The following is a 21,385-nucleotide window of genomic DNA, read 5'->3' as shown; positions in this document are numbered from 1 at the left end:
CTCTCTGTCTGCTGCAGGTGCTGGGCCCCAAGCCCGATCTGCCTCCAGGAACCGACGACACAGCCAAAGAGGACGCAGCCAACCGCAAGCTGGCCAAGCTCTACAAGGTGAGCCCCGGATGCACTGTGCCCCTGGGTGTGGTGGGGTCGGGACAGGGAGGCAGGAGGCCTGGTCTTCCCCAGCCCCCGTGCTGTGGGACCTTGAACAAATCACGCCTTCGGGGGGTCTGGGCTTTCTCAAGCCTCCAGTGGACGCTCATGTGCTTCTTTGCGAGAAACTCCAGACAGACCTATGTCATGTTTGGACGTGGGCCCTCTGTCTGGGTGTCAGGTTCCTAGTCTGTAAAGTGGGAGGGAAAGCAGGAAGGTCATCTTTGCAGGATTTTGGGGAGTGCATAGAAAAAACTGATGGGAAAGTATCTTAGGAAAATACTAGGGGGAAAATACTACAGATATGTTATGCCTGTGTGTGAGGTTGCAGGTTGTGGTTAATGACTTTATTTATAAATTCTTCCTCGTGATTTTTACAACTGAATTGAGGTTTATGTTGGGCTAAGGAACTCTGGCACTTGCATGAGCGCTGGGAGCAAGCCCAGTTGTACTCATGCTGTGCCCCAGGCTTGTGTGCGGTAAAACAGCAACACAGTGGGGGTGCGGATTCCCATCACCTCCAAAGAAAAACCACATTATTGATTTTTTTTTTCTGGTTATAAAGTAATACATATTTATTGTAAAAAGTAGTGAGCAATACTCAGGAGATAACCAGTATTAATATTATTATTATTATTATTATTTTCTTTGAGACAGAGTGTCGCTTTGTTACCCAGGCTAGAGTGAGTGCCGTGGCATCAGCATAGCTCAGAGCAACCTCAAACTCCTGGGCTTAAGCGATCCTACTGCCTCAGCTTCCCGAGTAGCTGGGACTACAGGCATGCGCCACCATGTCCGGCTAATTTTTTCTATATATATTTTTAGTTGGCCAGATAATTTCTTTCTATTTTTTTTTTTAGTAGAGACGGGGTCTCACTCTTGCTGGTCTCGAACTCCTGACCTCGAGCGATCCACCCGCCTCGGCCTCCCAGAGTGCTAGGATTACAGGCGTGAGCCACTGCGCTTGGCCGACCAGTATTATTTTTTAAAGTGTGTTTTAATTGCAAAAGTGACAATACTTAATTTAAAAAATCATCCTGTCCTCCTCACACTCTTGGTGGGTACCATGGTTACATTGTTCCCATTTTGGTGAAAGGACACATCTCTGTCCAGACACATCTTTCTGCGCCTAATTACTGTTCCAGCTGGATCCAAACTATTCATGCTGTTCTGTGGCCTTCTATTTTCCACTCAACATGGTCTGGAATATCTTTCTATAATAAAGATCTACATGGCCCTTTATAACAGCTATATAATGTTCTATTTTATGGATGTAAGAATTTAAGCAGATCCTAGCTGATGGACATTAGTATGTTTCCATGCATTCTGTCCCTTATGGTGCACTTGTGCTGAGAACAGTAGAGCATTAGGGCAAGTCCCTAGACATGGAATTGCTGGATCACAGGACGAAGAATGAGTCGGTGGTTGAAGTGGCTGGTTCAGAGTCAGACTGCGCTTGTTTGAATCCCAGGTCTGCTAGTTCTAGCTGTACAAGTTGCTTAACCACTCCGGGCCTTGGTTTCCTTTTCTTTCTTAATTTATTTTTTTGGCAAAAGCCTGCAGCACCCAGTATTCCCAGGTAGTCTCCCATCCAAGTACAAACCAGGCCCAAACCTGCTTAGCTTCACAAGATCAGACGAGATTGGGCACGTTCAGGTGGTATGGCCATAGACCCTTGGTTTCCTTGTGAGTGAAATGAGGGTAGTGATCGAACTCTCGCATGCAAGGACTGAAAGAGTTCTGTAATTCTGTTTTATCAATTGCTTAGAACAGTGCCTGGCACATAGTAGTAAGTACTGGATCAGCATGGAGCACCTTATTTAAAGTTCTGATACATATCACTCAGCTGTGCTCTGGAAGAGCTCCCAAATTACCCTCACCAGGGATTTGAAGGTGCCTGTTTACCCAGAGCCTGGCGAACATTGGATATTGTCAATCTTTTGAATTTTGACTAGTATGCTACACTTCTTTTTGTTAAGTAAAATGAATTTTTTATTTTGGAATATTTTTAGGCTTATAGAAAAATTACAAAGATGGTACAGAGAGTTCCCATACACTGTTCACCCAGCTTCTCCTAAACATCTTAACATAATCAGATACATTTGTCAAAATTAACATTGGCTCAACACTGTTAAGTAAACTACAGACTTTATTAAGGTTCCCCCAGTTTTTCATTCCAGGTTCCAATCTGGGATACCAGATTGAATTTAGCTCGTTTTAGTTTTCTTGTCTTGTCTTGTCTTTTCTTTTCTGCTGAGGTTGAATACCTTTCAGCAAACTACTCAGTTCTTCCCCTGTGCCACCCACGTTCCTGCATTTTCTCCTGCCTTCCCTTCCCACGTGCAGTTTCCGTGTTACCCCTGAGTGCAGGTCTGTAGATGTGGTTCTGACAAAGCAGAAGAGGACAAAGAAAACCTGCATGTGCCTGGGGATGAGAGTCCAGGTGTTACTCTGCAGTGTCATTTGGGGTGGGGGGGGTTGGGGCAAGGTGGTGGAAATTGCAGGAGTGGGTGGCTGCAGACAATCACGTTCCAACTCCTTCTCCCTCGTCCCCTCAGGTCTCCAATGGCGCGGGCACCATGTCGGTCTCCCTCGTGGCTGACGAGAACCCCTTCGCCCAGGGGGCCCTGAGGTCGGAGGACTGCTTTATCCTGGACCACGGCAAAGATGGGAAAATCTTTGTCTGGAAAGGTACTAGGGACAAGGGACGGGTCTCACCTGGCCTCTAGGACCTTGAGTGGATTCCCCTGCAGCTTCCAGGAACTCAGCTCCTGGGCAGTGTAGAGTGTGTGTTGGAGGCACCCTGGTGCAGCAGAAGTCAGGAGTCTTGGGCTAATGCAATTGACATGCTGTGTGATCTTGGGCATTTTACTTACCCTCTCTGGGCTCAGATTCCCTATCTGGGCTAAAATTAGTGTTCCCCAAGTGCATTATAACACCAATTCTTTGCAAAGTTAATTGTCATCATGTAAAAATTATGTAAAAAGCATCTAGCTCTGTGGTCAAATAAATTTCATGGGCAACGAACGGTGGATTAAATAATGGCAAACAGGTTTGTTTATTGTAGGACTTTTAACTTGCTGACGTGCACTGGGGCTTTTCATGAAGATGATCTGGTTTAGGAAATGCCATGCTAGAAGTCCATGAACTCTTTGAGGAATGTTGTAGGAGGCTCATTGGAACTGTTGGCCCAGATGTTTCTGAGGCCCTGAGATGTTCTGAGAGGGTCTGTCAGTGCCCTCCCTGATTCCCTGAGGCTGGTCCTGAGGAAGAGGACAGGGGGAGGGAGGCAGTGGGTGGACAGAGAGAGGGAGAGAGAGAGAAGCTGCTATTATTATTATCACTACCTGGGCCCCTCGGGCCTGGGGCCAGCTGGCCTGGGTCTTGGCCTTGGCAGTGAGAAGGCTGGGGACCGAGGGCTGGCACTACCTGCTGACAGCTCACCTGGCATGGGAGTGCTCTCAGGGTTGGGACAGATCGGGCTGCTCAGTGGGAAGGAGCCCCCACCCTATGGAGGGAAGCCTGAGTGTGCGGCATGTGGGCTTCAGCGTCGACAGGGCAGGGTCTGAATCGCAGCCGTCCCCCTCGCAGAGTGACCTTGGTCAGTCATTTACTCTCTCTAAGATCCAAGATTCCCTATATGTACATGAGAACAAGATAATAATGATCTTTGTCACATGAGATTGTTGTGTGGATGACACGGAATAATCTATGTACAGTTCTAAGCCCAAAATACATGCTCAGCAGACAGACCACAGTGGTGACTGTGGCTGGAGTCATCGGCCAGGAACCCTAGATGGACCCCCAAGGGCTCTGGGAGTGGTCAGCTCTGGGGGTCTTCAGCCTTGGCTGTCCACAGACTAAGGAGAGTAGGGAGGGGGTTTGTCCACTCCTTTCCCTGCACCGTTGGACGTTAGGATATGGGGGATGTAGGATGCGGCAGGGTCCCAGGCCCCTGACTTTCCGTCACCCCCTCTGGCTGCCGACAGGAAAGCAGGCCAACATGGAGGAGAGGAAGGCTGCCCTCAAAACGGCCTCCGACTTCATCTCCAAGATGGACTACCCCCGGCAGACCCAGGTGAGTCCTGGAGGCCAGGTAGGATGGGGAGGGATGGTCCAGTTTGGGGGGATGGGCTGGGGTGCGGAGGGTGTCCCACCTTCAGTGTGGATGGGGTGTCTGAGGCTCCCCCAGGACCTCTGCTGGGTGACCCAGCCACATCCTCTCCTCCCCCACTGCTTCCCAGGTCTCGATCCTTCCTGAGGGCGGTGAGACCCCGCTGTTCAAGCAGTTCTTCAAGAACTGGCGGGACCCAGACCAGACGGACGGCCTGGGCTTGGCTTACCTTTCCAGCCACATCGCCAACGTGGAGCGGGTGCCTTTCGACGCTGCCACCCTGCACACCTCCACCGCCATGGCTGCCCAGCACGGCATGGATGACGACGGCACAGGCCAGAAACAGGTACCTCCAGGGCACTTCTGGCCCGTGCACTGCCTCCTGCTCCCCTGGGGATGTTTCAACCACGGTTTTGGTAGATGCGATTCTTTGGTGTTACTTATCCAGCATACTCTGAGCACCTACTATGTGCACAGCCCAGTGCCATGTGTCTCAGACCCCACCCTGCCTCAAGGAGTGCCTGGTCTGGGTGGGGAGTGACCATGGCCACAGCTGATTGCTCACCCTTGTAGGAGCACAGGAGGGGCAGTGGGGGTGGCTGGACAGGGACCCTTGGGTTGGGTCTCAGAGCAGCAATAGGAGTTTTTTGCTGGAGAGGAAGCGTGGAGAGCGGTGAGCATTCCAGGCAGGACTCTCTGTGTTTGGGGAGGAGGGAGCTGTCCTGGAAGGCTAATGCCGATGGCACCCTCAGGGAGGGGCCTTGGATGCTGGTTGCAGGGGTGTGGCCTTCATCCTCTAAGGAGTGGGTGCTATTAAGGGTTCTTTTTTTTTTTTTTTAAAAAAATAAAAGCAGAAATGTGGCAGGCTCAGTTCTGTGCTTTGGAAACTCGCTGTAAAAATGGGTTGGAGACAGGAAAATGAAGGCAGAGAGCCCATGAGCTGGTGGTTCTAATAGTTTAGGGGAGAGAAAATGGTGACCTTGAGGCTAAGAAGGTCACAGTGGAGAAGGGGAGGTGGAGGCTGGGGTTCAGAGATGTTTATGAGATAGAATCCACTTCAGGCAAACATTGATTCCATTTCTAGTGACAGGAATAACAAAAGCATTCATTTTCATTTATTTATTTATTTTTTGTCATTGGTAGTAGTAGTATTCATTCATTACTTTAGTGGATGGGGAGGACGCAATGAAAATATTTAGGGTGGGCAGTGTGGAAAACTCCCTGACAGCCTGGCTGTGTGACCTTGGGCAAGTTAATTAACCTCTCTGAGCCTCACTTTCTCACTTGTAAAATGGGGCTTCATCCCACTCCATCACCTTCAAGAATGTTCAAGACCCAGAGATTCTAAGATTGTTTCCTGGGACTGGGGGAATGCAGTGTCTCCACAGCACCACCAGGTGGCGCTGAAGGGCCTTGTGACCACTTGGAAAACGTGATGTCACCAGAGCTCTGCAAAGAAACCTGCTAGCAGGGGTCATTCTGAGGTCACCTAGTGCTGGCCCTGCCTCTCTGGATGTGGCCTGTGAAACCCAGGCAGTTCAATGACACAGACATTGGTAACATTAGTAATATAATAATTATTATAATAATAAAAGTAGCAGACACGGTGCTGGACTTTCATGAATAAACATGAGAAAGCTGAGGCTCAGAGAGGTTAAGCAAGTCGTCCCAGGTCACAGGACCGCTAAGGGGGCGGAGCCTGATTTGGGCTCTGTGTCTGGCTGTTGACCCTCACTGTGCCGCATTCCGTGTGCAGGGAAGTGTAGGGCGGGGCAGGCGTGTGGTGTGAGGACCCAGAGCAGGGAGCCTGGGATGGAGTCCCAGCCCAGCCTCCTAGTGGCTTTCTGATTTGGGCAAATTGTTTAACCCTAGTCTGAGCCCAAATTATAAAAAGCTTGTCCCATGGTCTAACCATGATCCACCATGCTGCCGTTTCCCAGCTGGGCTGAGTTGGGGGTGGGGATATCACACGGTGTCTGACCCCAGCTTTGCTCCGGCAGATCTGGAGAATTGAAGGCTCCAACAAAGTGCCCGTGGACCCTGCCACGTACGGGCAGTTCTACGGAGGTGACAGCTACATCATTCTGTACAACTACCGCCACGGCAACCGCCAGGGACAGATCATCTACAACTGGTGAGGGCCTGGGGCCATGCGATGTGTGTCAAGCGGAGCGTGGCGGGTACTGCTGGGCCCTCGGCGTGGCGGCGAGGGAGGGATGTCTGAGGGCATGAGGGCCAGCATGGGACCTCCACACCCCACTGGGAAAGACTGTCATCCACGGGGCAGCGCCACTTGTCTTATTTCTCCGAACAGCTTTTAAGCTATTTTTATCAAAATATTACATGTCCAATTGTAGGAGATTTGGTCAGTGGGAAGAAACAAACAAACAGAACATTTCCCACGAGTCCATGCCAAGTACTCTACACTCTGGGGTTTATCCGCCCACATATACTTTTTAATTAAAAAATTACTTTAAAAACAGAGAATACATTCATATGGTTCAAAAATCAAAACAAAATAAAATGGCATTTATTGAGAAATGTTATACCCACTCCTGTCCCACTCTACCGCATTCTCCAAACCGCGCCCCATTATGGGTAACCTCTTTCATTAGTTTCTCATATATCCTTCCGGTAACCTGTATGCAAATATAAACAAACATGACTCTATATTCCTAATCCTCGCCCTTCCTTACATAAAAGATAGTGTCCTGTGTGTATGGTGCCGACATTGCTTTTCTGACTCAGTTCTTCCTGGGGGTCAGTCTATGTCAGCACATAGAGAGCTTCCCTGTTCTTTTTTTTCAGCTGTGTAATATTCCTTTGGGTGGCTATACTGTAGTTTACGTAAGAAATTCCTTGCTGAGGCACACCTGGGTCGATTCCAGTCTTTGTTGCTATTATCGGTGTGATTAGTAACCTTGAGCAAATATCATTTTGAACGTGTAGAGAAATATCATTAGGGTAAGTTCCCAGAAGTGGGGTTCCTGAGTCAAAGAGCAAATGCCCTTGTCATTTTGACAGATAGCTCCCAATTTCCCTTGATAATATTTCTTGTGTTTTACATTCCCACCGTCTGTTCCCCTATATCCACGCCAGTGGACTGTGTTGTCATACTTTTGGATGTTTGTCAACCTTATAGTTTATAAAATGATGTCTCAGTGTATTTTTTTTTTTTTTTTTGAGATAGAGTCTTACTCTGTTGCCCAGGCTAGAGTGAGTGCCGTGGCGTCAGCCTAGCTCACAGCAACCTCAAACTCCTGGGCTCAAGCAATCCTCCTGCTTCAGCCTTCCGAGTAGCTGGGACTACAGGCATGCGCCACCATGCCCGGCTAAATTTTTTTTATATATATATCTTAGTTGTTTGGCTAATTTCTTTCTATGTTTAGTAGAGATGGGGTCTCCCTCTTGCTCAGGCTGGTCTCAAACTCCTGAGCTCAAATGATCCACCTGCCTCGGCCTCTCAGAGTGCTAGGATTACAGGAGTGAGCCACCGTGCCCGGCCTCAGTGTACCTTTAATTTACATTTCTCTTATTATACAGTCTCAAACTTTTTGTTTCATTATTGACTATTAGATTTCTTCTTCTTTTTTAAATTTTTATTTTGAAATAATTTTGGACTTGCTGAAAGTTGCAAAAATAGTACAGAAGTTCTTGTCCAGCCATTACCCAGCTTCCCCTATGTTCACATCTTGCATAACCATAGTACAGTTGGCAAAGCCAGGAAACTACCATTGGTACAAGACTATTTACTAATCTTTAGACAGTCCTTGAATTTCACTGATTTCCCCACTAATGTCCTTTTCCTGGTCTGGAATCCAACCCAGGACCCCATGGCACTGACTCATCTTGTCTCCTTAGTGTCCTCGCATCTGTGACAACGCCTCCATCTTTCCTTTTCCCTTATGACCTTGGTACTTATGAGAAGTATACTCGTCAGTTATTTTGTAGAATGACTCTCAATTCAGACTTTTAAAAGCAACTAAAAAATTTTTTTTACTAGACAATACATACACATGGCACAAAATTCATTAAAAAGGCTTTTTTAAAAAGTTAGCTCAGGAACACATTTTGTTTGCTTACGCAGATAACATATTGGTTATGGGAAATGTAGAAGATATAGGAAGAGGTAGGGTAGAAAACCTAAATCCCCCTAAATCTCCCCTCTGAGGGCAATCACCACTGACGTTTTTGGTGAACATTTGTGCGGCCCTCTCTGCACGTGTCCACATGAGGCTAAATCAACAATGTCTTTTTCCACAAATGGGCTCACATCACGCTTGCTGTTCTCTGACCTGCCTTTCCACCTAGAGAAATGTCTTGGCCACTTTTCTGCATCTCAGATTTGCGTGTCAGAGCACCCTCTCTGGCTGCCCAGCCGGTCCCCCGTGGGGCACAGTTAGGACGTGGAAACAGCTTGATGCTAAGCTGAGAGGGCGAGTGTTGCTTTGGTTCCTGGTTCTGGTAGCTCTTTAGACAGTCCCTTTCCCGCTCTGTCTCAGTTTCATTACCTGCAACAGGAAGATTTGTGGGTTTCTCAGCACAGGACAAGGGAGAGGCTCTGGGCTGTGTGCAAACCTCAGTGCTACGTGTCACTTCCTTTCCCAGGCAAGGCGCCCAGTCTACCCAGGATGAGGTCGCTGCGTCTGCCATCCTGACCGCCCAGCTGGATGAAGAGCTGGGAGGTACCCCTGTCCAGGTGAGCCTGGTCCACCTGTTCACCTATCTGTCTGACTGTCCATCCATCCATCCATCCATCCACACTACAAATACTCATGCAGGGTTTCCATGTGCCCAACACTGTGTGTGTAACCATGGACACACAGACACTGCTCCTGTCCCCATGGGCTTTACAGTCTCGGGGGAGATAGACATTCGACACACATGCGCACCAATGGGTGTATGATCACACGGAGACAGATGCAGTGAGTGGAAATGGTAAGACCCCGTGGAGAGAGACGTGGGAGAGGCGGCGTAGCTGAGCAGCTAAGGAGATGGATGCGGAGCCAGCCCGCTGGGGTGTGAATCGTGTCCTCACCTCTGGCCAACCTTGGGCAAGTCACCTCACCTGTCTGTGCCTCTGTGTTCTCACAATGGGGAGAACAGTACCACCTCTCAGGATTGCTGTGAGGATTAAGAGTTAACATTTTCAGAGCCTTGCCTGGCACATACTAGGCCCCTCCGTTATTTGTGTGCGTTAAGTATTAATATAAGGAAGGATCTAATTGGACTAGAAACTCCCTGCCCTGCCTCTAGCAAGGAACTCTTCAGCTGGGGTCTAATGGATATGTAGGAGTTGGCCAGGCAAAGAGTGACATTCCAGGCAGAGGAAAGAGTATATGCAAAGGCTCTGAGCTGGGAAGGAGCACTGGGCATTAAAGTGCCATGGTATGAGGCTGCAGAGGTGCTCAGAGAGGCTCAGAGTCCACGGTGAGGATGTTGACCTTGATCGTGAGAACAACAGGAAGTTGCTGAGTGATAAATCTGAGGTGTAGGGATTTCTGGTTTAGAAGGCAGCTCTGGCTACAGCTGGGGTACCGGAGGGCAGCCGAGCCCGATCTTGGAGATGTGGGGGAGGCAGACAGGAACTGTGCTTCCTCCATCCTACCCCTGGAGTGGGCAGGGCTCTAGATCTGGATCTGGGGCTGGTGCCCTGACCTTTGACCGTGGCATTCTGGGAGCCCGGCACTAAGTGATATGATGACTGTCTTAGTGCATCTCATGCCGACGACAGCCTTGGGAGTAGTAGCGTCCTTAGCGCATTTTGTAGAGGTTGAGGCATGTGTCCAGTTCTCGCCATCAGGGTGGAGCTGGGATCTGAGCCCTAACTCAGCAGCGGTGGGTCATGGTGGGAAATGACCACAGTCACTCAACACACACGTAAGGTTCCCTTCTGAATCAGCCAGCTGGGGCCACAGCTCGAACCTGAAGTCAGGTGGGCACACAGGGAGGGAGCGGATGTGACTAATTCTGGCATAGATCTTGCCCACCTCCCTCCCACCACCAAGCCCCTGACTGCAGCCACCCTCTGGGGTGTGCTGGCTGTGCAGGGGGGCGGGGGGTCTCGCCAGATCTGGAAGGTTCTATTCTCATCACTCCACCAGCTTTCATGCCTGGGCTGACGTCAGCATTCTGGAAGAATGTCCACGAACACTCCCTGCGCTTCCATTTAAGGGAATATTTGCAAACATAGGCTCTCCTGGTTCTTGGACCAGACACAGGGTCAGCGAGGCAAGTCCTCGTGGGGGCGAGGGGGGAGTGGCTGAGGCGCGGCCCTCGGGACCTCAGGCGATAGCGCCGTGTCCAGCCTTCCTGGAAGCTGGGTTCCTGCCCAGCGCCTGTGCGTTGTAGGGCCACGCTCTATGCCACGCACAGACAGAGCATGGTGGCCTTGTCTGGGGATGGCCCAGTGCCACACAGAAGGACTGATACACCCCGTGCCACCTTCCCTGATGTGCTCTCCTGTCTCCCTGCCAGAGCCGCGTGGTCCAAGGCAAGGAGCCCGCCCACCTCATGAGCCTGTTTGGCGGGAAGCCCATGGTCGTCTACAAGGGCGGCACCTCCCGCGAGGGCGGGCAGACGGCCCCCGCCAGTACCCGCCTCTTCCAGGTCCGGGCCAACAGCGCTGGAGCCACCCGGGCTGTTGAGGTAACTCCCAGCTCCCGGACACAGGAGGGACTGGTCTCCCTGAAACTTCCCAGGCTCCAGGGGCACATCTCCAGGGACAGGACTGGGCGGGATTGGGTGAGGGCTTAAGAAGCGGGTTTTGTACCTTCCTGCTCTTGCAGCAGGTCTGTCTGTCTTAGACTCTTCCTGTTTCAAGGACATCCAGTGCCCCTTGCACACCTTACATAACAGGCAGCTCACAACCTACCATGTAGTCCATCCTGTAGGATCCGGGTGTGGTTCCTAATCACGTTCCAGTCGGCTGCTGCCCCTTGCATGGTGGAAGGCACAGATCTGGACATAATTCTCCAGGATGGTCTGAGAAGCCTAGAGGAGAATGGGACTGTCACCTCCTTTGTTCTAGGCACTCAACTTCTGTTAATGCAGCCCAGAATTCTGGAATCACCTTGGCTAATCACGTGCCTCAGTGACTCCTGGGGGTCAGCCAAGCCCATCGGTGTCCAGAGTCCGTGTCCTCAGCTGTGATGGGCTGTGTTCCTCCACGTCCCCATCTGAGAGCTTGTCTTGCTGCAGGATCTCCTGGGCTGTGAGGGGGGCTCAGGGCTTTCTGTCCGATTCCTGATTAACGGAGCGCCACCCTCCCAGGTCATGCCTAAGGCTGGCGCACTGAACTCCAACGATGCCTTCGTCCTGAAAACCCCCTCAGCCGCCTACCTGTGGGTGGGCGCAGGAGCCAGTGAGGCCGAGAAGACGGGGGCCCAGGAGCTGCTCAGGGTGCTGCGGGCCCAACCTGTGCAGGTGGCAGAAGGCAGTGAGCCAGGTAGGAGCCGGGGTGGGGCGGTGGGGGGGACTGCAGCAGTTAGGGTTCCCTTCTTTCCTTCTGCTTAGGGGGTCTATATCCTCACCCCTCTCCAGTGCCTGTCCCCTAATGTGTGTTCAATAAAAGTGGCTCTATGGTCAGTGAGGGGCAGGTCTCCAGGCATTAAAGAAAGGAAAGCTCAGCCTGGGCTGGGGCAGTCAGGGAAGGCTGCAGGAGGAGGCGGCCTCTTGCTAGGAAGCCTTGAAAGAGGGAGTGGGGGTAATGGCATCGGGGCGGAGTGGTCTGTCTTAATCTCTGGAACCTCCTGGACAGAAATGCCACAAGCCCTGCCCTGTTTCCAGAACATCGTCCTCACGCCAGCCCTCAGACTTTCCGCTATTTCTTTGCCCCCATTCCCTTCGTTGATGCTTAATAGAGATGGGGAAGAGTAATTTGGTCTAAAGCAGCTCTGTCCAGTAGAAACTTCTATGAGGATGGACACGTTCTATGTCTGCCAGCTCCAGTGTGGTGGCCACTAGTCATGTGTGCCTACTGAGCACTTGAAATGTGGCTAGTGGGAATTGGGGGGAATGAGGAACTGAACTTTGAATTCAATCTAATTGTGATGATTTTAGATTTAAATACCCACACGTGGACAGAGCAGGTGTAGACAGCGGGTATAGTGGGAAGAATGTGGGGATTGGCGTCAGGCGATACTTGCATCCTGGCTTTACCACTTTCTGGCTGTGTGACCTCGAGTGAGTTGCTCAACCCCTCTGAGCCTTAGTCACTTCATTTGCTGAGGGGAGATAATTATCCCTGTCCCCCAGCACTGTTGTCAGCCGCAAGCCAGCAGTAGTCCTGGCTGCATGTCCCCTGCCACGGCTGCCCTCTCTGGGCCTGTGTTTCATCACCTTGGGGTTCCCTCGGGCCTCTCCTGTCTTGACCCTGTGGGGTTTAAACACGGAGGGAGAGGATGGAGAGCAAGCGGTTGGGCTCGGCTGGGGTTGTCCCTGGGTCTGATGAGAGGCACGAGGGGGCCAGCGGCGTCCCTCAGCAGCCGCCGTGGCCTCCCCTCACAGACGGCTTCTGGGAGGCGCTGGGCGGGAAGGCCGCCTACCGCACGTCCCCACGGCTGAAGGACAAGAAGATGGACGCCCACCCTCCTCGCCTCTTCGCCTGCTCCAACAAGATCGGACGTTTTGTGGTGAGCCCCTGCGGAGGTCACACCCCTGCCTTCCCCTCGGGAAGGGGCTCCCAGGCACCAGTTGGCCGCTGGGGCAGGGAGAATCGGTGCTGAAGGCACTGGCTCTGCGACTCCCTCCTGGGGGGATAGGGGAAGCCCAGCCGGGGGAGGGAAGATGTCTTGCCCATGCGCTTTCCTTATGCTTTGTTCCTTCCCAGATCGAAGAGGTTCCTGGCGAGCTCATGCAGGAAGACCTGGCTACGGATGACGTCATGCTTCTGGACACCTGGGACCAGGTAGGTGACGGCTCTCCGCGCCAGAGGGAGTGGAGACGCTAGACATCAGTTTTAAGATCACTTGCTGGAAGGACTTAAAAGAAGCATTGCCAGGTGTTGCCAGAAAAGTCTGGGCTGCTGCAAGTCACTTCCCCTTCCTGAGCCTCCATTTGCTCATCTGTAAAACGGGAGTGATGGCACCTACCTTGCAGGTACAATCACCTGGAGAGCTGCAAAGTACCGTAGAAATGCAACTCATACGACCTTCATCGTTCTCTCCCAGGCCTTCGGGAAGTGTGAATTCTTATTTGAAGTCTGTTGGTAAAGAAAGTTGAACTTAGCAGCATCTCACATGCAGGCATAAGACTGTCCAGTGCCACCTGGAGGTTTTGAAGTACCTCTTCCGTTCTAGAGGGCTCTGGGCTCGCTCTGCTTCGTCTCCTAGGGAAGGCGACTGTGTAGGACTTAGCAGGGGGAAAACGCCATTCATTCATTCAGCCGATATTGATTGAGCACCTGCTTTGTGCCAGGCTCTTTGCGTTCCAGATGCTGGGATAGAGCAATGAATAAAGCAGACATTTCCCTGCCCTCGCAGGGCTCACGTTCTCATGGGCGGGGGAGCCAGGTCAATACTCCTTCCTAGCAAGTTGGCTTCTCCCAGAGTCATCAGGGCTGTAGAGTGGCTGGCCACACAGGCAAAGATGCTTCTCTACCCAGAGAGCTGGAATCCCCAGTTGGAAGACCAGGTCCAAAAATGTGTGCAGCTTGCGCCATTCAGCTATTGTCATTGACTGATCCATTGGCTACTTAATCTGTTAGTCATTCACTCAGCCAATATTTATTCAGCACTACTGTCTTCCAGGAAAAATGCTGAGTGCCAGAAACCCTATGATGAGCAAAATAGATACAATATCTGCCTTTGAGGGGCTTCCAGTTTAGTAGGGAGCACATTCGTAAATAAGTAAGAGTAACCAAGTCTCCTATTTTATCATCTAATGCCACGTTATCTATGACAGCTGTTCTTTAAAATAATATTTTGGATATGCATAAAAATCAGCTGAATAAATTTTTATCTGTAACAACACTTGTAAGGGGGCTCATAGTGGTGGTAGTAGGGGTGAGTTCTTTTTATTCCAAGCCTTAGACCCATGTTGGCTAAGACACACAGAGAATGGCACATGGTAGACTCTCCATGCGTATTTGCTGGATGAATAAATGAGGGAGAATATGTCTCACCACTCATGTGCTGAATAAATAAATGCCTTATTATCCCATAATTTAGGAAGGAATCTCACACTCAAGGCCCGATGGCACCTGGCTGGTAATGTCAATGAGTGAAGCAGGCAGGGATAGGGAGACGTGAAGGAGTGGTGGGGTCTGAGGCAAACTGGAGCTGCTCAGCTTCACCCAAGTGAGGGTGAAGGCCCAGGTTGCCCAATCCTCCAAGTTTTCAAGAGAAGTTAGAAATCTAGATTTTTATGTCATCAGTTGGTAACTAAATTTGTTTCAAAAGATATTGCAGGCCAACTTGGGATGGCGGGTGGGCAAACAAAACATGTTCGTAGGTTGCCAATTTGCAATCTCTGTTCTATATCCTTCTGGTCATCATCCGTGGGCTCTGTGAGTCAGCTGAGGGCTTTGTCTAGTCCAACACCTGGACCCCTCCCCATTCTACCTCTGGCTGTGAATTTGGCCCTCACGTACTTGTCTTTTCACATTTTACTTCCAGGTCTTTGTCTGGGTTGGAAAGGATTCTCAAGAAGAGGAAAAGACGGAAGCCTTGACCTCTGGTGAGGACCTAAGTCCCTGCGGGTCTGTTGCATGTGGGCTGCGAGGAGCAGCTTCCTTACGGGTCTGGGGGTTGGGGTGGATGGGCTGGGGACTTCCTTGTCTATGGTCAGCCCCGGGGAAGCCCTGCTCAGGGCTCAGAAACCCTGAGGCTTTCTGAAGGAACTGGTCTGCTCCAGGGGAAGGAAGAACCAGATGAGAAGCCACTTCAAGTTCCCAGAATACCCAAGGGCTGAACTTATCAAGGTTTAGATGTTGCAAAGCAGAGCCCTGGTAGCTTTGTAGACTTGATTCAGGAGCTGGGAACCCATAAGCTTGTTCTTCAATGTCTTCCAATAGAGGATAGCAAGGGGAAAATGACAGAAGCTTTATGAAGCAGGAGGTGAAACTGCAGCCCTGTCCCTTGCTGTGTTCCTGAGCAGGGAGGTGGAGAACCCATGTGGCTGTCATTGCCTTTAAGGGATGGGAGTGTCCAGGGCAGGGGTGAGGCAGTAGAGACAGTGGGACCACAAACCATCTTCTCTGGCAACCCCGGCCCTAAATTACCCCCTCCTTGGTAAGAGAGATAGTCACTCAGAATTCTTGGGGTTTCCTTTTCTCACATGCGTGTCTGCAGCTAAGCGGTATATTGAGACGGACCCAGCTAACCGGGATAGGCGGACCCCCATCACCGTGGTGAAACAAGGCTTCGAGCCCCCATCCTTCGTGGGCTGGTTCCTCGGCTGGGATGACAACTACTGGTCTGTGGACCCCTTGCACAGGGCCATGGCCGAGCTGGCTGCCTGAGGAAGGACAGGACCCACCAATGTCACCAGTCAGTGCCTTTTTGAACTGTCCATCCCTCAAAGAGGCCTTACAGTGAGCAGGGCAACTCGCTGATATGTGTGTGTGTGTGTGTGTGTTTTTTTACAGTAGCCAAAAATACCCCTGAAAAAATTCAGGGCCCTTGCACAATTGTCTAAAATGTCTGTGCTTTGGAAATTAAATTCAATAAAAGCTTTTTGACGTGTGTTAACCTAGTGTGGCTCAGCTGTTTCCCTGTGCGATAACCCCCACCCACCTGAGAGTAATAGTCTGAGCACATCCCGGCAACTCTGAGCCTGCCCAGAGAGGGGCCTCGCACGTGCCTGTGCACCACAGGTGAGCTACATCCACCCGTCTGTTAATCCGGGTCCTCCAAGAAGCAGATGCCACGGTAAGATGTGCATACGGGGTGGAAATACCTGTGAGAGTTGAAATAGGGAGGGAACTGAGGAAGGCTGGGAGAGCCATCAGACCGAGAAGCAAGTCTCACTCTAAGGTAAGAAGAGAGGGAGAGAAGGTTGGGTGGGAGTGCCCTACGTAGTCGTGTAATCCGGGGCAGGGGGGTGTTCGGCAAAGCTTTCGGGCAATCCTAGAGCCAAAGTGTTCTTTTTTTTATTTAACGGTATGGTCCCATTTTCGTTGTTGTTTTTTATTGTGGAAAGCTATATACAACAGAGTATTTATCATTTTAACCATTTGTAAGTGTACAATTCAGTGACATTACATATATTTGCAATATTGTGCAGCCATCACCACTATCTGTACCCAAACCTTTTTCAGAACCCCCAACGTACAGGCTGTGCCCATTAAATAATAATTCCCCCTTCTCCCCTCTGCCCATCCCCTGGTAGCTTCTATTCTACTTGCTGTGTCTGTGAATTTGCCTATTCATGTAAGTGGAATCACGCAATATTTGTCCCTCTGTGTCTGGCTTATTTCACTTAGCATAATGTTTTGAAGATTCAACCATGTTGTAGCATATATTGATACTTCATTCCTTTTTGTGGCAGAATAATATTCCATTGTAAGTATATACCACATCTTGTTTGTCCATTCACCCCTCGATGGACTCTTGGGTTGTTTTCCCCTTAGGCTGTTGTGCATAACGCTGCTGTGAACACGGGTGTACAAATGTCTGTCCACTCAAAATGTTCTTGAGCCAGAGTCAAAGTCAGCCAGCAAAGGAGCTGTGTGTCTCCCGTGAGCAGGTGTGTCTTATCTGCCCGCTACGCTCAGCCATCAGGAGGCACGGCCTTGGTGCACACGTGGGATGGAGTTCAAAGCCAGCTGCTGGGGGGGGGCCCTTACTCAATTAGGTTCCCTGTATAGAAATGCAAGGTGCATTGTCACAGCGCTGCGTCCTGTAACACCTTCCTGGACCTTCCTCTCTCCCTCTGGTTCCCACAATTTCATTCTGCTGCCCCAAAGCTGTTTGTAGAAATCTCTGCCGCTGCAGCTACCATCACAAGAGTTGCTCCTCGATGCTCCCAATGTCTCTGGGGTGTGGGAGAGGGACTCCTCTGTGCCCCTGTTGGTCCCCCGGGCCCTGAAGCTCTGCTCGTGCTCAGCACGTCACGAAGTCCCTCTTGGATATTTCCACGAACTACTTCAAAACATTTTTTCCATGGAGGCTCTAAAGCAGTGCAAGGAACCTGCCAGAGGACACGCCCCATTCCCTCCCCTCTATCCTTCAGGACTCTCCTCACCATGTTTTCCCTCCTCGTGTTCTGTGTCACCTCCCCGACTCCATCCCCATCCAAATCATGGAGTGACAGCTCCCATGCATGTGACTGTAGAGAACAGAAACCAGCGTGAGCGTGTAAATGGTGGGAAGGTGTGTGTGTGTGTGTGTGTGTGTGTGTGTGTGTGTGTGTGTGTGTGTGTGTGTGTGTGTGTGTGTGTGTGTGTGTGTGTTTACGTTGTTTCCAAAGCTGACTGATCACCCAAATTGCCCAAGGAAGTTTTTAAAAGCATGGATTCCCCAGTGGCCCTACCTCCAGAGATTCTGATCTGTTGCAGAAGTGACGAGCGTAGTGGAGAAGGAATTTTCTGGAGGAGCATGCTGAGGGGTAGGGGGAAGTCAGAGGGTGCAGCAAGTACAAAGGCAGGGGGCTATGATGGACAGTGGCGTGCTCAGGGACAGACAACAGCCCGGAGTGGCTGGAGCAGGAGTGGTGGGCCTCAAATCTGAGAGGTGGGTAGGGTCCTTAATGCCCTGCCAAGGGGTTTGGACTTGATCCTATACTGCCTGCCTTGCCTACCCCCAAAGGGCAGGCAAGTAATCAACTTGACAAAGTTCTGGAACAAAAGCAGCATTTACCACCTGAAGCCTCTAGGGCCTTCACTAGAGACAGGTGGAGGACTTGTCTCGACAAAACCAGCTAGCTTCCTGGAAATTTGTGGGAGATAAAATTGCTGGTAGACCTGCCCATGAATTCTTCATTTCAGTACATACTGGCATTCAGGGGTGTGGCTGTGGCTTCAAGAGAGAGTTCTATAATGTTCTGAGAAAGAAAATTGCCTGGGACAATTGAGTTGCTGACTTCATATTTTTCCCTCAAAGGCAAAATAACAAATCAGGAACAGTATCACTTCAACCACATATTTTATCTTCCTGATAATTTTAGACGTCATCATTTCCTGTAATAGAGAAATCATTGTGAAATGTGTCAGGGGGAGTATCTCTCAGAAAGACATTGGCCTGGGCTTGGATCCTGTGTCCAATTTTGGGCAATTCAGTTCAACAGATATTTATTTGGTATTTACTTTGTGCAAGGCATGAGAGATACAACACTTAAAATTTTTTTTTTGAGCCTCAAATTATCCACCCGTGAGATGGTATTACTGTATTAATATATTACCTAGCTGGATGTCGTGTAATAGAGTGGCTAATAGCTTTGGAGTTAGATCTGGGTTCAAATTCTGGCTCCACTTATTAGCAGTGTGATCTTACGTAAGCTCTTGGCAATTTCCTTAGCTGCAAAATGGGAATAAGAACAGTGTTTTTATGAGCATTAAGGGAGGTAATGCTTAGCATAATGTCTGGCCCATAGTAAGTGCTCGAAAATGGTTAAAAAAAAATTAAAGAGCCTACCCTTTAGCAGAACCTAGTATATGTCCATGGAGGCAAAGAGCCACTGCACCATGGATCAGAAAGGATGTTTTGTCTGTAAGCAATGGAGAGCCAACTCAAACCAAACTGAACCATAAGCATACCTATGTGCTCTCATAAATTACAGCGCAGAGTTCAGGGGGTCTTCATGGTTGACTAGACCCAGTGGGTCTGGGTTTCCTGTTGCTTCTTCCCAGTCTGGTAGTAAAATAACTGTAGACATTCTGGCTCCACATCCACGCATGACAGTGCCCAGAGGAAAACAGAAAGGATTGTTTCTGGGACATTTTTCAGAAAAGGGAGGAGGAACTGCTCCCAAATCCACAGAAAACCTCTCCTTAGGTCTCAAGAGCCCATATTGGGTCCCACAACCATTCCTGGTGGAATCGTGGGCTGGGAGGATGGAATCCCATGGGCTGGTTAGGCTCATCCCAGCAGCTGGCGGTGATTTCCTCTTCTCCTGAGGTGAGGGCGCTAGAGGGGAGGTATCGGGACAAAGTCAGGGTTCACAGGAAGGAGGGAGGGGGTAAACAGGTGCTGAGCAGACAGCCATTTTGTTGGAGACTTTTGGGGGCAGATGCTGAAAACAAAAATCATTAATGGTTCCCTACTGTGTTGTGGCATCTAGTAATTTTCAGAGAGCTCAATTTCCAGCCATTTCCCCCCCCAAATTTTTTAGGGAAGATTTGCAGTCTACATTATAGTTCCTAAGTATCTTTCTAAAACCTCAGTTTTAATAGTGGTTTCAATTTCCTTTCTCACCAAACTCTTGTGGCTACAGGGTAGATTGAAAAGGGTTGCATCCTCTTAGCAGGGATGACTGCTTTAGGTAAATCCTAGCCTGATCTGAGCCTGGATTTGCTGTGGACCCGACGTTATCATCATCACAGTAAGAGACTGTCACTGATAACCCCAAAGGATGCAGGGATTTCCCTGTGGCCTGGACAGTGCAGCCAAATGAGATTATAAAGGGAAACGAAAGCAGATGTGTAAAGTGCCCTGCACAGGGCTTGGCACACAGTTGTGGTTTCCTTTGCCTTAGTTCTTACAAAATAAAAACTCTTCAGGTAACTGTATAGTTTTGAAGTTAGAAAAAAGGTCTTAGAGATGATCTTGTTCAGTGGTTCTTAAGTCTTTGGATAGGCCTGGTTATGGGGTCCATGTACCTCCTAACGTATGCAAATTTGTGTGTTAATACCCCATTGTGAAATCTTCAGACAAAGCTCTGCAGCTTCCAGCACACTCTCAAAAAGCCTGAGACTACAAGCTCCTTATTTCACAGGCGAGGAAAATGAGATGAGAGGGCATATGACTTATCTAAGGTCACATTGTAAGTTGGATTTATAGTAGGAAAAGCACTCAAAGGCAGTGATTTTTCAAACTGGGATCCGTAGAATTCCAAAAGGTGCTTCTGTGATTTTATAAATATCTGATTCAAATTCCATCTTTAAAGTGGTAATCAAAATTACAGCTACTTAGAAGCAAAATTAAGAAATTAATTGAGCGTGGAGCCTGATTTAAGATTGTAAAACTCTTTCATAACTTCAATTAATATTATTTTTGGTTTTTGAAACAGCCTCATGGTTCTCATTGATTTACTTTACATTAAGTCAGTGTCAGAAATGTGAACATAATTTATTTTGGTTAAAGACACTTTAAATCCTTTACTAGCGTACGGTTTCCTTTGATAAAAGGGATTTGCTGCTAAAGGAAGTTTGAAAACCACTGATGAGTACAAAGGGCACTGGGTTCACTATCACTAGCCAAATGACCTGCTATTGTGCAGATCTCAAGAGATGATACAGTTTGAAAGGCTCAAAGTCCGTGGAACTGTGGTTTCCTCCCGCTCGCTCGAGCCAGTGTTTTACAACATGTTGTGGTTACAAACACCCAATCGATTCCCCTCACTTATACTGAACTTTAGATCAGATAGACCAAAGTTTAAGTTTAGGACCTGCTTGAGTATGAATCTAAGGGCAAATGAACTTCGACAGCCTTGAAAAGCTCTGATCTACCTATAAGATGACCGGCGGTGGTGGTGTGTGTGGGGCGGTGGAAGCAGGCAGTGTCACATGAAGACACACTGATACACCTTAGGAGTCTTTGGCATTAGACAGATCTGGCTTTGAATCCCAGCTCTGCTCCTTTCCAACCGTGTGACTTTGGCTAAGTTTTAACCTTTGAGCCTTGGTGTCCTAACCTGTAAAATAGGGATAATACTTATCTGTCAAGCTATTTTGAGGATAAAATGATAGAATATATGTACAAGTATTTGAGCACAGGGCCAAGTGACTGGTGCACCATGAATGGTAGCCATTAATTCAAGACAGTTCTTCAAAAGTCAAATGTTACAGGTAAAACCCTTTGGTTTTCTATCATTATTTCTCTCTTTTTAAGTAGAGGGTATGTCTGTGTGATTATCTGGGTGACAGGAAGTGGGTTCCTGTTCCATTTGGCAAAGGGAAAGGAAGCCAGCCAAAGCTTTGGGGGGGATGCATGATCTCAAAGTCCCCAGGGAAAATGCGCGGGCT

At 49.4% G+C, this 21,385-nt stretch overlaps 1 protein-coding gene and 1 pseudogene across 6 annotated transcripts in view; one reads left to right on the top strand and one right to left on the bottom strand.

The window, feature by feature from the left end:
- The window catches only part of GSN (gelsolin), a 58,157-nt gene extending 42,204 nt beyond the window's left edge, over positions 1 to 15,953 (top strand). For all 6 annotated transcript variants that reach the window (XM_045562774.1, XM_045562772.1, XM_045562773.1 and 3 more), the window contains 12 exons: positions 18 to 107; positions 2,708 to 2,840; positions 4,139 to 4,227; positions 4,394 to 4,609; positions 6,264 to 6,397; positions 8,872 to 8,962; positions 10,741 to 10,911; positions 11,536 to 11,710; positions 12,772 to 12,896; positions 13,094 to 13,171; positions 14,880 to 14,940; positions 15,555 to 15,953. In XM_045562774.1, coding sequence (XP_045418730.1) covers positions 18 to 107; positions 2,708 to 2,840; positions 4,139 to 4,227; positions 4,394 to 4,609; positions 6,264 to 6,397; positions 8,872 to 8,962; positions 10,741 to 10,911; positions 11,536 to 11,710; positions 12,772 to 12,896; positions 13,094 to 13,171; positions 14,880 to 14,940; positions 15,555 to 15,724 — 1,533 coding nt within the window. In that variant the 3' untranslated portion in view covers positions 15,725 to 15,953. The remainder of the gene's footprint in view (positions 1 to 17; positions 108 to 2,707; positions 2,841 to 4,138; positions 4,228 to 4,393; positions 4,610 to 6,263; positions 6,398 to 8,871; positions 8,963 to 10,740; positions 10,912 to 11,535; positions 11,711 to 12,771; positions 12,897 to 13,093; positions 13,172 to 14,879; positions 14,941 to 15,554) is intronic.
- LOC123646714 lies at positions 1,704 to 1,822 on the bottom strand (annotated as a pseudogene).
- Positions 15,954 to 21,385: the final 5,432 nt, after the last annotated feature.

This window comes from Lemur catta, chromosome 10 (genome assembly GCF_020740605.2).
Source record: "Lemur catta isolate mLemCat1 chromosome 10, mLemCat1.pri, whole genome shotgun sequence".
Classification (NCBI taxonomy): Eukaryota; Metazoa; Chordata; class Mammalia; order Primates; family Lemuridae; genus Lemur; species Lemur catta.
The sequence above is the reverse complement of the archived record's forward strand: the minus strand, read 5'-3'. Positions and strand labels throughout refer to the sequence as shown.